General features: G+C 43.7%; 1 protein-coding gene across 1 annotated transcript in view; it reads left to right on the top strand.

Annotated features, from left to right (window-relative positions):
• The first annotated feature begins 1,042 nt into the window (after positions 1-1,042).
• The window catches only part of stxbp6 (syntaxin binding protein 6 (amisyn)), a 52,951-nt gene continuing 39,151 nt past the window's right edge, over positions 1,043-14,842 (top strand). The window contains exons 1-2 of the mRNA XM_079174864.1: positions 1,043-1,403; positions 9,801-10,020. Of these exons, the coding sequence (XP_079030990.1) occupies positions 9,867-10,020 (154 nt within the window). The 5' untranslated portion in view covers positions 1,043-1,403; positions 9,801-9,866. The remainder of the gene's footprint in view (positions 1,404-9,800; positions 10,021-14,842) is intronic.

Here is a 14,842-nt window from a genome sequence, read left to right on the forward strand (position 1 = left end):
TGTTGGCATGGCTGTAGAAACAAAAAATGGTCGTAAACTGCTGCTGGGAGTTTAGGGCAGTTTTGAACAGCGCCACGTCCCACACATCCAGCAGTGAGCTATTGGAAAATGTTCAGCTAGTGTAGGCTTGTCTAAACAAGCAACTCAAAGAAGTTAAGCTGCTTTTTTAGTGGCGGCGTTGGGGAATGCCCTATAGGACTCTTCTCATTCCCGCTCATGACGTGGGGAGCCTACTATAATCAGACATGTTTAAGGGTTAACTCTCAGTGGCAGGGTGATAAAAACTAAAGGATATTATATTCCTATCACAGTATATCCCTATAAGGACTTTAAGTGACTGGTGTGGGGCCACTAACCTCATCAGGTATAGTGTACTGTCCAAACAAGTAATTTAACAAAGTTACAAGCTATTCTTTTGTTTTTTATATAGTGAACATGGGAATGTCCTATTGTTCATTCAGCCATACTGTGGGAAGCTATTTCAGGTTCGGCTCACACAGGCTCATTCTATAATATCCCCAGAAGGACTCAAAGTGTCTTTGTTATGAGTCCTCAGTCTCAACAAGTAATTCAAAAAACAACTTTTATTTAATGCTGACCTTTGGGAATGCCCTATCTACTGGACATGTTTATTGAGTTATTGTGTGAGTCACAGAGACTCTGTAATAAAAAACCATAAACAATATAACTTATCAGTATCTTTCAAGTCATATTCTTATGACGTACTATTATTGAGACTTGCAGTTGGAATGTAGCTCATGTGATTGTATGGTGTTGTTGTTAACGTCTTCCGCTGTCTTTCATGAGGAAATTAGATTTGAAATCCTCTGGGAAGGAGTCTCTTAAAGGTTGAGTCATGAGTCTAAAACCACTAACCAGCCTGTTGAAACGTCACAGAGGGAAAATTGTTCTAAAAATGTTTTAGGACTAGCTCACAAACATCCACAGAAGTATTTTCTTCTTTGAAAAGACTCCAAAAACATGCAGATGTGAGCTGCAGGCTACGTGGTGGTGTGACACTGTACGTGATTGGCGGGGAGGGAGTGTGTGTGTGTGTGTGCGTGTGTGTCTGGGAACCTGCTACTGGTTTGGTTTCCCATCCACACACACACAGACAGATAGACACACACACACACACACACAGCCGCAGTCAGACGGTCTCTCCGCAGAAACGGCAGCAGGGGAAACAAACTCTCTTCCCTCCGCTTACAAACCAACAACAACTGTCGCAGAAGTGAAGTCGACGCGATGTTGAGCACGAAAGGCTACCGTTTAGTCTGACAAGACACCCTACGACGCGGAAGAGGCTGCTGAAAGTGGCTGAAGTGTGACAGCAGCTGGAGAAATTAACCGAAGGAAATTGAGGAGAGCAGCACGTGGATAAACCGCCGCTGAACACATCGGTGAGTAACGCTAAGTCCAACCTCGGCCTCCGTTTGTTTAGACAATTCAATTTACACATTGATAGTTTTCCGCGTGGAAAAGTTTAATTGTTTGCAGGAAGTGTGGTTTTTTCGTTAATGATTAGCATATACACTGGTCAACAATATCAAGCACTTACAGGTTGGATTCGGAACAAGTGTGCGCGCGCCTTAGCTGGTTAACAGTCTGTCCACGTGTGCTCGTGTTGTACTAAGACATTACAGTATATAGCCTGCTGTTTTCTTTTTCACATGTGTATAAACTAAGCGTTGTTTTATAACATTCGTCTTTGGGAAGCAATCTTGGTGATGACGTGTTGTTGCTTTTGCTTTTGACAAAATTAGGAGAATTCCAGTTTATGGACTTTATTTGTCTGTTTTATGGTGTTCACGGAGGTGACCCGCGCGCCTCCGTGTTTGGTCATTATAAACAGGTCGTTGTCACATCGTCCAGTGTTTGAACAGAACAAGGTTTGGGTGTAGTCCACCTTGAATATGAGTATTATGATTATAGGCTGTGCATCTGTGTTTGCTCATGAAGCAATATACGACCACAATTATCACTTCTATGATCATAAAATCCCCACATAATGACATTATGGTCACAAGCTATACAACAAGGACATCTAATGATGGTAGTCTGTGCTGGTGCAAGTGAACCGCATGGACTGGAAGTGTTGTAGACATAACATAATCATCCCTCATCCTGGAGAAAACAGGTAATCTATCTATTTGATCATCATTAAAAGTTGAATATTAAATACCTGGATCATTGCAGGTTGCTTAGTGTAATCTTTGAAGTAAATGTTTGGGTTACTTGTGTCTGCTAAAGCAGAACTTGCCCAAGGCGTTATGCAGATTAAGCAGCTGCAAATTAGAATTGGAATGTATGTTTACAGGTTGGAACCCCTATACTCTGTAGAATCACTTAACATGTTTTCTTTCTTTTTCTTCTTGTACATAGTTATTCTTAGGCTCCCAAATGCTTGGGCTTGCTCTTTGCTAATTCGAAAGACTTCAAGAGAACTTCCGAAGACCAATTAGCACATGTCTCCACCGCTGTATCTCTGTGACAGGTTGAGACCTGGGGGACGGGGACGTTTGGTTCACATTATCTATGAGGCTCCTAATCCTACCCCTGTGTTTCCCCAATGGCGTTAAGTAACCCACTTATATTAACATATAGCTTCTGTCCTATGCAGGAGTTCAGGGCTTAATTTGCTCTGGCATGCTATAAAAGATAAGATGATACCCTCCCCCGTACTTCACTGTCCAATTACAGTCAGCATAACGTAAACTGTCGAGCTGGCTCCCTTCCTGTGTGTCCACCGCCTCAGCTTGTTCTGTTGTTGGACAGATACCGTTGCAGACATACGGACTCAAAGCGCCCGGTTTCTTTAGTGGATCTTACAACGAAAAGTGGGCCAAAAACCAGCCCGTCAGTGTTTCTGATAAAATGACACTATGGGATCTGTATCCTCCCGATGACTGTGGTTTCTCTCTTTGCTATGATCATAAGCATCACCTCTGTCTCCATCCAAATCTATTATTCTGGCTATACGTACACTGACGCAGTGCTGTTGCTTTTAGCTTATCCTTATGCAAACTAATTATACATTCACCTTTTGTATTGTGAATGCCTCAAGCCGTTGTCCCGGTACATACATGAGTCATTGCGGTAAAGTAGAACTGCAGCTGCGTTTGAGGCATCTATTGGTAAGTGCTCTATATTTGCTTTTTTTGCTATTTACCTACGACTGTGCTGTCCCTCCGAAATGTTTATTGCCAAAAGGTGCTCTGCTCTGGGGGCCTGGCATGTCATTCATTGATTCATGGTGAGCCCTTATACCTCCATGGCACTATATAACCCTCACTAGCAGCTGAGGAAAATGGATGGTTCCTCCCATATCTTTCTTTTTGAGGGAAAAGAGTACAGACGTATTCAACCTGCTGCTTTGAGTTAGAGCCATTCTTTTTTTTGTGATGAATGGTTTCCATTATTTCTTAGATCATGAAATAGACATCAGCAGGATGTGCCGTATCTATTCTGTACGTTTACCTTTTGTCCCACAGTACACAATGTACATTGTTTGCCTCCGATATTATGAAGAGGAAAAAGTGCAGCTCACAGTGAAGACACTAATTACTAAGGCAGGATGAAAAAAAAGTGATTGAAATCGTGAGAAGGATCTTAATCCGAAAATGTTTGATCGTCTCGTCCCTCACGCTCCTCCTCGAAAGTGTTCGCCTCTGTGAGAGCATTTCAAATGAAATATAGTTCCCTCGAGAATAAAGCAGCCTACAAATTACAGTCGTAGCATCTCTCAGAATAGCCAGTTATGGGTGCTAACATGGGTTTCCCCGTTTTATTATCTAAAAATCAGATTGATCCCTTTGCTGAGCACACACTTTTCAGCTGTGCAAGACCTAGAATCTCTTTTAGAGATTTTTAATTAGACAAACTTCTTTCCTGTAATTACTTGTCTTGTCCAACGTTGTCAGGCACACGGTACACTGTGGGATTTGAGACAGAAAAAGATTCTATCTAAGGATTTGGTTGAGAGGTTTTTTCACCTGAGTGTGCTAGAATGCAGCGCGAGGAGAGCGCAGCGCAGAACCTCAGTGTCGACAAAGGCAACGCTGCGCTAGTGGCTGAATTTGGAGAACGTGGTTGAGTCGCAGCTCTGCTTGAAATAACTTATATTGTTTAGTTTTCCACTCCTTCAGCTCTGTGTACTTTACTTGTTTTCCAACCCAGTCTTTACGTACTAAAACCGCACCGCAGATTTGACGGAATTAAGCATATTTGAAGATTACTGGACGTCTGAGATGGAAGAAGAAGTGTGTTAATGAGCTTTGCTGACTGGCATGCGCATTGAGTTGGTTCTGATTGAGGGATTTTGGTTGTGGATCTCAAAACTTGGGAGGGTCACATAAGGCCCGAAGTCTTATCCAGCTCGATCAAGCTATCCTACCCTTGTGCGTGTTTTTTTTCTGTCGATAAAATCTCTGACTTAATAATGTTTCACAATCCAGCCTCAAAGTAAATCTACCACAGAGATTTTAGATTCCCCAAGTGCAGGTTTGGAGTAATACATGGTAGAACTACTGCAAACATGATGGACTCTCTTTCACTGACTTTCATTCCTCATGAAATACCACAGAGAGTTTTTCCTCAGCATGAACTGGAATGTGTAGGACATAATTCTTGCTGTTACTGGCTCTCATCATCCAACATGATACTTGTTAGTGACCTGTGACGCATGTCAAGACTTGGAGATTTGTCTGTTTTTTTGCGTAGCATTTGATTTCAATACACCACTGACTGGCGTTGACACCAGAAAACCAGCAGGGTAGACGGTTTAATCTCTCAATTATTTTATGGGACGTAGCATTCACCATCTGTTCATGTGGCGATGTTGGATACCACTCATTCACAGTGACACCGTCGTGTGACATCACTCCCTAAACAGATGAAACAACATGGAGGACGTGCATGAGAAGCTGCAGACGAAGCAACGTGTTTCATTTCTTTCAGACCTTCTTTGTGCAATGTGTGGAATGAGAGAATCGACTTTTGCCTGTGAGAGTTTCCAAAAGTCAGTCAAATGTGAGAAAGAAGAGTGTTCAGAGGATTAGATGCTGCTAGAGGAGGATTATTTTATCTGTTTGAGTTGGTTAACTCGCCAAATATCATTATGTTCCAAACCCTTCTTTTGCACATCCTACTTATTCAGCCACGGTCTACACTCCAAATGCAAGTCATCGCTAACATTGCTTCCCCCCCTCGAGGGAAAAACGCTTGTTGACACACCAGTGCAGTTCACTTGTCTGTGTTTGCTGAACTTTTGTGTACCATTTGCTCCTGACTCTCAAATACTGCACATGGTGCTCCACAAATACACTGAACACGTTGTAGTCAGAGTACTAGCACTAGGGCTATCATTTTAGATTTAGATTCTAAATCAAAAATCGATCAGAATGAGCTTTCGACGCTGCGTAGCCAACCGCTCTGCACCTGCACTGAAACCTGCTGAAAAGGCTCCAGTTTGTAGGTTGCAGAAGATTTAAGAGACTGCAGCAACAGATGTGTGTGTGTGAGCTAGTTGAAGCTGTCAGAATATCATGCAACAAGTTGATGCGTTGTAATTCCCAGTCAGTGGTGGGCGTTCTGTGAGAAGTAAAGATAAGGCACAGAAATGTGTTTTCCCACGCTTATCACTCTTTCTGATGCATGCGCACACATGCGTGTTTGACTGCCCTTACCTTAACCTTAACCTAATTCTGTTCTCAGTCTCATGGTCGTAGTTACTCTAATTCATCCTCGCAGAGATACTAAAAGCTCGCAGACAGACAGAACATACACGTCACTGTAGGTTTCAGTCGTCCTTCAGAATGCCTCGGCTCACTGGTCCACATCCTCCCTGTTCATATCTATGGGATCAATGTCTAAATAATTCTGCTGCTAGCAATTACATTTTGCGAGCAGAAGAGTAAATATACTTTGCAGTTCCTCACCAGGTGGATTTCTTTGCGTGTGCCAACTGAAACGATAGACACGCCTTGGATTGAGTGTGATGAGACCTGTTTCTATCCACCTGTCCCTTTCCTCTGCTTGTGCACCTTCTGCTACAGCGGCAGGTCCCCACGGGCTGGAGAGCAGGACTGTGTTGATGCTCAAAGAAGTGGCTGTGTGGCTAACTCAAAGGACCCCCCGCTCCAGCGAGGTCCCGGGAGAGCCCCGAGCACCGACTCAACAGATTTCACATTAACACACAGTGGGCAAGCGGGGCGCAAGGAAACAGGGCTGCTCCTTTCGACTGCTTGGCAATACACCACAGCCACAGTTAATGAAGCGTTTTGAAAGGGGCTCAGCAGCTCCTCGGCTCCCTCCAGTACATCTACTCGGCCCTGCGTTGTGAGCATTGCGTAAGACTGCTCAAAGTCAAACCAGAAGCTATGCATTGTAGCTGGCTACATGTCACTGCCTGGAGGCTCCTGTCTCCCTCCTCCTCCTCCTCCTCTTCCTCTTCCTTGATTTCTTCCTCGCGTCCCCCATCCCCTTATCCCTCCTTGCTGTCATGCTTCAGCGGGCCACCTAAGGGGGGGGGGGGGGGGGGTATGCTCTCCCTTTTGCCTGGTGACAGCTTGCGGGGAGACGTGGGCAGGCTTCCTTCTCAGCTGGAGGAGGGAAGAGAAGAAGGAGAGATGTCATGGATTAGGGCTTCCATGGAGAGGAACTCCGCTGGGCTGATTTGTTCCAGAGAGCAACAAGACGAGTGGCTTTTAATCTTAGTTTTTCTGGTTTTGTTTCCTTTATTGTACCATTCAGTAACTGAGAAGGGAAAGCATATATTAACAGGGAGGGTGAGTGTTGCTGTGCAAATGTAAATGAGTATAAATACAGATGTGTACAGTATAACTATACATCTGATGCACACAAGAGTTTAAACTACTGTCCGTGGTAAAGTTGTAAATTCCGTTTTCATTCTCCGCTAACCTCAGAAATGTGTTAACCTTTATTTAGACGGGTAATCTCATTGAGAGACACGGGGGCTCATTCTCAAGGGAGACCTGGTCACGACACAACAGGACTGTGTATGTGTGAGCCTGATTATTCAGAGGACGTGATGTCCCAAGTCTTTTGAGTGCTGTACTGTTGCTGTCCTTTTGAGGTTGGACCGTCACAGTACAGGTTTTGTACGTGATGCTGGGCTCGCTTAAAAGGCCCCGATTGAAAGAGAGGATTGTGTGCGAAACAACTTTGTGCTCGAGCACGGGTGTCGTATTTTTATTGGAAGGTTTAGGTCTTTTTTTCCGAGCCAAAATGTTGGGATGTTGGGCATCCTTTGAATTCCAAAGGCATATTTATTAGCCTCTCTAATTACTTCCCGCAAAATCTTGGCCTGGATTTTTGTTTACTGGGAAGTCTTGCGTTGCTGAAAGAGCGCAGAGGAAGGGAGATGGCTAGAAAGAGTAGATATTCAGTCATGTACACCTGTACAACATAATACAGTGCAATACACCGGCCTTGCAACTACTTTTCACCTCTGTGAAAACTGCAATCTAACTCCTTTTCTTGACCTCAGTACACATTCGACACGTTATCCTTGCCTGTAATGCAATTCAGTATGAAACCACCACTAATGTTGTCTCACAAAATACCATAAAGCTGACACACGCAACAAAAATAACAGCGTCATGACGGTACTACTTATCATGGGGCTATTGATTAGATTGCAGCCACGGTATTATGAAAAGCTTTTGTGTTCCACTGCTTTCTGGCCTGACGTAATCCTACTTCAACAATGACCACCAGTCAACAATGGCAGCCTTTCAGCCGCTAAGTTTGGGGGGCGGAGAAGTTGGCTTGTGCACTTTCTTTACTGTCCATGTAAACCTTGAACCCCTGCAGGTTCTGCTTTTATGAGCACCAGTGAACCAAACTTTTCCTCCACTCGCCTCTCCTCAGCTGCTGAACACTCATTTATAAGCTCGCTGCGCCGTTACAAAACAACTTTGTGTCTGCGTTATTTATTAGCGAGCCAGTTTGATGGGGGCATTTGTTGGGAGTGTGGCTGGCTTTGCCTCACAGTAGAGCAAGTAATTGACTGGTTGAGACTGACGGATAGATCGGTTCGAAAGGGTGGCCTGTGCGGTATGCAGGTTGTGAGTACTTGTGTGTCTCAATTGAATGCGAGTGGCTGAGAAAATGATTAAGCTTCATGGTCCTCATGAGAGCATTTGGACCTAATTAACTCGCTTCTTTATGACTGTATCCCGCATTCAAGCACCAGTTTTTCCTGACACCGTCAGACACACTGCTGTGTCTCCCGTGGTATACTCAAAGTCCCCAGGAAATGAATTCCCTAGCAGACACTGGCTGGTAATAATAGAAACATGATTGCTGCTCTGTATCAGGGAGACTTTCCAGTACTTTCAACAGCTTCAGCTGAAGTCATTTCATCGCTGCGCGTGGCAGTGCTTCCAAGAGGAACGTCGACAACACATTTAAAGAGATGGAGCATTGAGAGGACATAACCATTCTCCATTTTGGAGCTTTTTAACTCCCTCCGTCGTTACTTTGAACATGCTGTACACCGTGAGCAGTGGAGAGGGTGTGGATTTAGATTGGCTGTGTGTACTTTTGGAGGCCGAGGGGAGTGATTGAACACACAGATTTTTCCTGCTCACTTCATGCTCGTTGTGTTATCTTTTACACAAGGGTTGATTCAAAAACAAGGAAAAAAAAACTGTATTCTGCTTTACTGTATACTTTATATTGTCCACCAAGGGGAGATTTCTTTCCACAGCACTGTACACATCCGACAGCAGTACATACAACAGCACGCAGTAAAAACATACAACGGTGGACAACAATTCAAACTCGGGGCTATTCAGCAAGGCCTGTTGCTCTTTAGGGTTGGGTACTGTTCACATTTGAACTGGTACATCCCTTTGTAATAAAAAAGTTATTTCAGTTGTAAAGAAGTTGCCTCTTCTCAATTCCAAGATTGTTAATTATTTAGAACATTTTACACACCACACAAAATGAAACTCCTCCCTAGGAAGCACATGTAAGACGGTACCCTTAAATGTACCAACTTTGGTTCCCGACTCTAGCGTATATTGCTGGGGGGGGGTCAGGCTACATAATCTCTTCTGCACCTTTTTTGTGTTTTGTACTTATTTATACTTACTTACTTATACTGTATTTTATTTTTTATACTTGAACTGCTCACTACACAGACAACCTGTGAAGAGGGGTCGCAAGCACTCGTGGCTTTGGGCCAAAGCGGTAGGCCTTGATGTGGGTGTCTCCAAGTGACCTGATGTTTTGCTTTATGTGCAGCAGCACAAAGTGCAAAAGGCCTTGCTGAAGTGCAATTACAGGCTATGGTGATCAATAGAGGTGGTGTTAGATAGATATCCTCTCTGGCAGTCACATCACTGGTCTTATTGCTCAGAAACAGTTGTGCCAATGATGGAGACGCATTATTTAAAAAAGGTTGGAGAAGCAGTTTATAAGATTGCATTAATGCCATTTAAATGATTACATTATATCTTCAAATGTGACATCAGTACTATAATGTGTTATAAAGTTGGCAAAAAGGCTTTGACACCTACTTTGAGACTTCTGTCTCCAAAAAAATCCATGCTCCATCCCTCTCCAGAATAAGTGTCCTTGTTATTATAGATAATCACAGAAGTTGTATATTTAAATGAACAAATGCAACCAAAACTGGTAGAGGCAAGTGAGAAGGTGTTTTTTTGGAAGTGAGCTGGTCAGACTTTTGGGTACAATCCTGTAAGTAGTTAGCGTTGTCTATCATTTCTGCTAATTTAGTTTGCTGTTATCCCCCCCCCCCCCCCCTTCAGGAAGAGTGGATCTCGTCCTCTCCACTCATACTGTTCGCCAGCTGTTAACTCCCGCTTACTTCGGAGATGAGTGCCAAGTCAGCCATCAACAAGGTGGTATTCACACCCCACGATGAGAAGATGCTTGCTGCTGTGCAGGTGAAGCGGAGGACCAAGAAGAAGATCCCCTTCCTGGCCACTGGTGGGCAGGGAGACTACATGACCTTCATCTGTGTCTCAGGTACGGGACGAATGAATCTGTGTTTGAACGGCTTTTATGTGTTTGTGTGTTGCTTGTGCTGTTGCGAGTCAAAGTCACATGTCAGCGCGTCGCCCTTAATTCTCCTCTAATGTTTACACTGACGAGTGTTAACGTTTCCTATGCCAAAAGAATGACACGCTAAATCAAATTACTGCTGGGCTTTAGGTCAATCCTTTTTAGATTCGATTCACGCTGAAAGTGAATCATTGTTTCACCAGAAATTGAGGTTTTAATTATTTTGTTTTTTTTCTCCCCTTATTTGAATGTTAGCTGAGATATTGCTTGTTAATTGAATTAGCCATGCATATTATTCATGAGGAGGAGAATGACTAGAGCATATTAATGTCGGTGCCAGCAGAACTGCTTATGAAGATCAATGGCTTTTCTTAATCCTCCCATTTTAATGTGTGGTAAACTGTGCTTTGGCAGCAGCAGATTCTATCACTTAAAGGTTCAAAGTTGTTTCATTGTGACTTGGAGGAGTATAGCCGTACAGCACGAAGGCCTGTACAAACTCTGTGCAGATTCAAATTCAAGGTTTTCCTCTGGTAGCCACTCAACACGGACCTTCTGTGTTTACACACTCAAACACATAAAAGACATTTGTATCAAGCGCAAGTCACAGTTAACCACAGGTTTCTGAAAGCACACCCTCTTTTTTCCCCCTCGAGGGGTTTAGAATGAGTAATTTCTCCCTTGATGTGGAAATGAGTGTTGCTTGATTTTCACTTGTCGTTATGCCAATCTCATCACGTCCCCAGCAGCTCTCACCTTTGTGCCCAATTTCAGCTTTGCTGCTCTAAAATCTATTAAAGTCCCCGGGTATCATATACTGCTTGGTCTGCATGACATAATTGAAATGCATAAATTATCTGATCTTCTAGCCTCCTTGATTTTTTTATTTATGATTATAACAGAATACATGACATTATATGGATAGATTTCGAGATAGATCTTGAGGGGAAAGCTGTTGACTTGACTAATTGTTTAGTCTATTTGTAATTTTATTTCTCCCCATCTCTCTCCTTTCCTGGCATTAGTCTACTCTTCACTTTTTAATAACGGCAATATATTCCTCCAAAATTAATCAATTCATCTGATATAACTCAGGACATACAAATATAACACACATTATGCAAAATATGTATTTTTCTATGATTGCCCATTCTTCATTTGGTAATTACACCCATAACCTCAGATTGTGTCAGTGGGTCTGCTGCTCGTCCTTTAACACTGCAGAGCTGTGGTGATGCTGGGCAGTTTAAGTGTGTGTGTGTCAATGTAACCTGGAGAGAGAGAGAGAAGGGACTGAGCCAGGGTCAGTCTTAAATCCTCTGTGAAGCATTGAAGGGTGGCCAATTTAAACTGCCTTTAAAGTTGCGTTCAGTGAAGGATTTATACCTCAGGTCTCTGCGTCTTCTGGTTGGAGCGCGGTAAGTTTGCTACAGTCAGTGACTCCAACATTGCTGTAAGGATGCAGGGGCCTAATGTTGGACTGTGTGACTAAAGGGACTGTGGGCTGTTGCATTCTTACCCACTGGTACTTTTTATGTAACCCAGCTGAATCGGTACATTTTATGTTATGGTCTGGGGGATGAAAGTGGGAGTCGAGGCACATTTTTTCATTGCCATCTTTGCTTACAACGAGCAGAGACATCAGAATATTCATCCTTCTGCTGAAGAGCCTTTGTTGATTGTTCATCATTTTGTCTCCCATTCTCCTTTTTTGAATTACGTGCTGTAAGTGTGAATGGATGTTGCGTAACGTTTCTAAAACAAACCGAGAAATTTCCACTAAAAGCATCATCGCAATCACCCAAGTTACTGTCCTGCGTTAGTTAGCCTATTAAAAGTTGTTTGCTGTCAGCTCTATGGCAACAGTCTCCTGACTAAGCTGCTGTTGTGGATCACATGTGGGAGCACAGTAGTGAAGGCAAGCACTGTTGTGTAGTTCACTTAGTCATGTGGCCTTTCCTTAAGCCAGCCAACCATTATTCTGAGTTTGTGTGTGTGTGTGTGTGTGTGTGTGTGAGAAACCAGGCTTTCCCTCCCAGCGTACTGGAGATACAAAGCTGGTGTGCGTGACTTTTGAGTGCTCGGCATGTGCGTAAACTATGTGGAAGCACTGTGTGTGTATAAAAAGGTGGGGGAAGGGGGTCGCTGACAGTCTCATGGCTACAGTAGCAGATGGCTGAGGGATGGAGGGCCATACAGTGGCATAGTTTGTGTAATCTGTGGTATGTCACTAAAGGAAGCCTTCAGCATGAGGAGCTGTACTGTAGAGGCCGCCACGGGTATTTACCTCTCAAGCAGGGGGCCAGGATGAAACACCAGGCCATCGCTGCAGCCGTAACTCCAGGATCATATCTATAGTACTGTCATAAGGTCTGACTGAATACAAGAAACTCGTATGACTTATACTGGAAATACAGAAAATTGCTTTCATGCGTTCCTTATCTGTTAGGAATAAATCACTGCTTTCAAAGGCATGTATTATTTATGTTATGCAATTGACCTTGTAACCCCAGCAATCAGTTTGGGCTGTCTCTTCGGCGCAGTTGAGTCTCTTGAGTCTTTGAATTAGCGGACCACGGAGGTGGAGAGCGACGTCCATCAGTTGGACAACAAGGCTTGGACAGCTGCCACTTGAAGAGCTCGTTTCACAATGACATGTGGCTCCAGGAAAACAAGACTGGTTTGGCTCACGTAGCTAACTGTTACTATCAGTCGTTTGTCAGCAATGTGGAACAACAGTATTCCTTCTAGCAATAAACAGATTTACATTAGAGTAGGCGTTTTGTCCACAAGGCCTGAATCGGTTGTATCCGAGTTGACAAAAGGCTACCACCTGTTTTCTGCACATGATTAAATTCACATTCATGTTCTAACCTGTTTGATGGGGTTTGAACAAACTGGTTAATTTTGTCCACTTTGCAGTTTGCTATTGCAGTGTGGTGGGTTCCAGTACTGGCAGCTACGGGCGTGGCTAGGTGTGTGCGAGACGACACAGAGAGGCGACTGTGCGTCCAAAGCAACAGTGAAGACTAGGCTAGTGTAGAGGCTGCAACAGCATCCGTTGTATCAGCACTGAAGAGTATTTCTTTGTTGTAAGAAGAGCAAAGAACGGCACTGAAGGCTTTTCTCGATGGGAAAGATGTCTTCGCTTTTCTCCCGACTGGCTTCGGTAAACGTTTGATTGACAGACGGTACATCCAAAGTACTTTTTTTTTAAAGTGCCCGCCCTTTTCCAAACAATGACGGCCTCTCAGATGGTTCGGTGTAACAAACCATGCACATTGTACACTCTGGTCAGATGGGCTTCACTTGCTATGCGCAGGATGCAGCATTGTTATATTGTAATGTATAAGAGCATATTAGGCAGATTACCCATGTACCTCTTGTCTTGGGTCCAATAATTGACTGGGCTTTGAGGTGCCACCTGTGCGGACTGAGTCTGGGAAAAGGAATCTTATTTTATTGTGGTTCCTGTTGTTGGAGCGGTCTGCAGGCTATATCTGCAGCACAGTCCTTCAAGAACAGTTACTGGAGGTGCATCGTGACTTGTTTGTCATAAGCCCAAAGCAGATGAGAGCTAAAATGCAACAACTGGTGATTGGTTACACAGCCTAAAGCATTTAACTGGTTTGCGTATCATTTATTGTAATTTCCCGCTGTTTCAAATGAACTTTGTCCAATCTGACTTGTTGTACCAAGTGTACAAAACAAAAATTTCGGCAGCCTTGCTCTGGTTTCACTTCCCCTCTGTGGTCATCACATGCTCCTAGCATGTGCTGTGATGAGAATGCTATGACTTTGATCTTATACACACATGCGTTCACACAGAGTTGCTAACCTACACACAGAAACGTATGTTAGCGCTTTCACAACAACAACAGGGGTCTGGATGACAAATGGGTGTGCTGGAGCGAAGCCAGAAGCTCAACATGGACCAAGTTGGTTAGTGAGCTTTCTCTTTGATCACTGGGATTCATGCGGTGCCTTTATGGCTGGACCCCAGGCTGAAACACTGGACCGCCCCCAGAATGTTTGGCAGGAGAGATGTGAGGCCAGTTGAGGTAGATAAGACACTGTGAAAGTTCACTGGAGTAGCCTATTCAGTCACGCGGTTTTGTATTTTTGAAAACATATTTTCTTCCTTTCCCATCCCAGTTCTCCTTCAAGCAATCCTCATGATTTTCAACACCTCTTTTAACCCTTGTTTACGTCTGTGTGTGTTTGTATGTGTAACTGCTACAGGTTGCCGGTCCAGTGAGGGAAAGGAGGAGGATCTGTTGGTTTCTAAATGATTTTAGGCGATGCCGTCCTTTTGATTTCCACGGCCTAACTTTGCTACATCGATGACCGACTACGTCCTTGTCAGAGTTATCTGTCGTTCACACATGCCTAGTGTGTTTGGCTACATTGTGTGTGTGTGTGTGCGTGTGTAGATGGGCACGAGTATCACAGTTTTATGCCATGTCCTAGTTTTAATCTCATCAGGATACATGAGGTTTATATGAAACAGGTTTCTGATCATTTGTGTCCAGTTGTGTCTCCATCCAGGTTTCTAAATCCATGATGTTAATGTGTAACACATAACTGGGACACTCCATCATAACCAGGATACTTGTGAGCATTTGAACTAGGGCTCATGTGACTCATCGATATCATCAACTTTATTGATGAAAGAAATACGTCAATCTTGCATAAAATGCGTCGCAAGAAGTGTCTGCGGGGGAAAAGTTGATCGGGAGCCCTGTCTTCATATGTGAATTTATTTTCTAAGGGAAGCATGTGGGCA

Source organism: Pholis gunnellus (assembly GCF_910591455.1).
Source record: "Pholis gunnellus genome assembly, chromosome: 15".
Classification (NCBI taxonomy): Eukaryota; Metazoa; Chordata; class Actinopteri; order Perciformes; family Pholidae; genus Pholis; species Pholis gunnellus.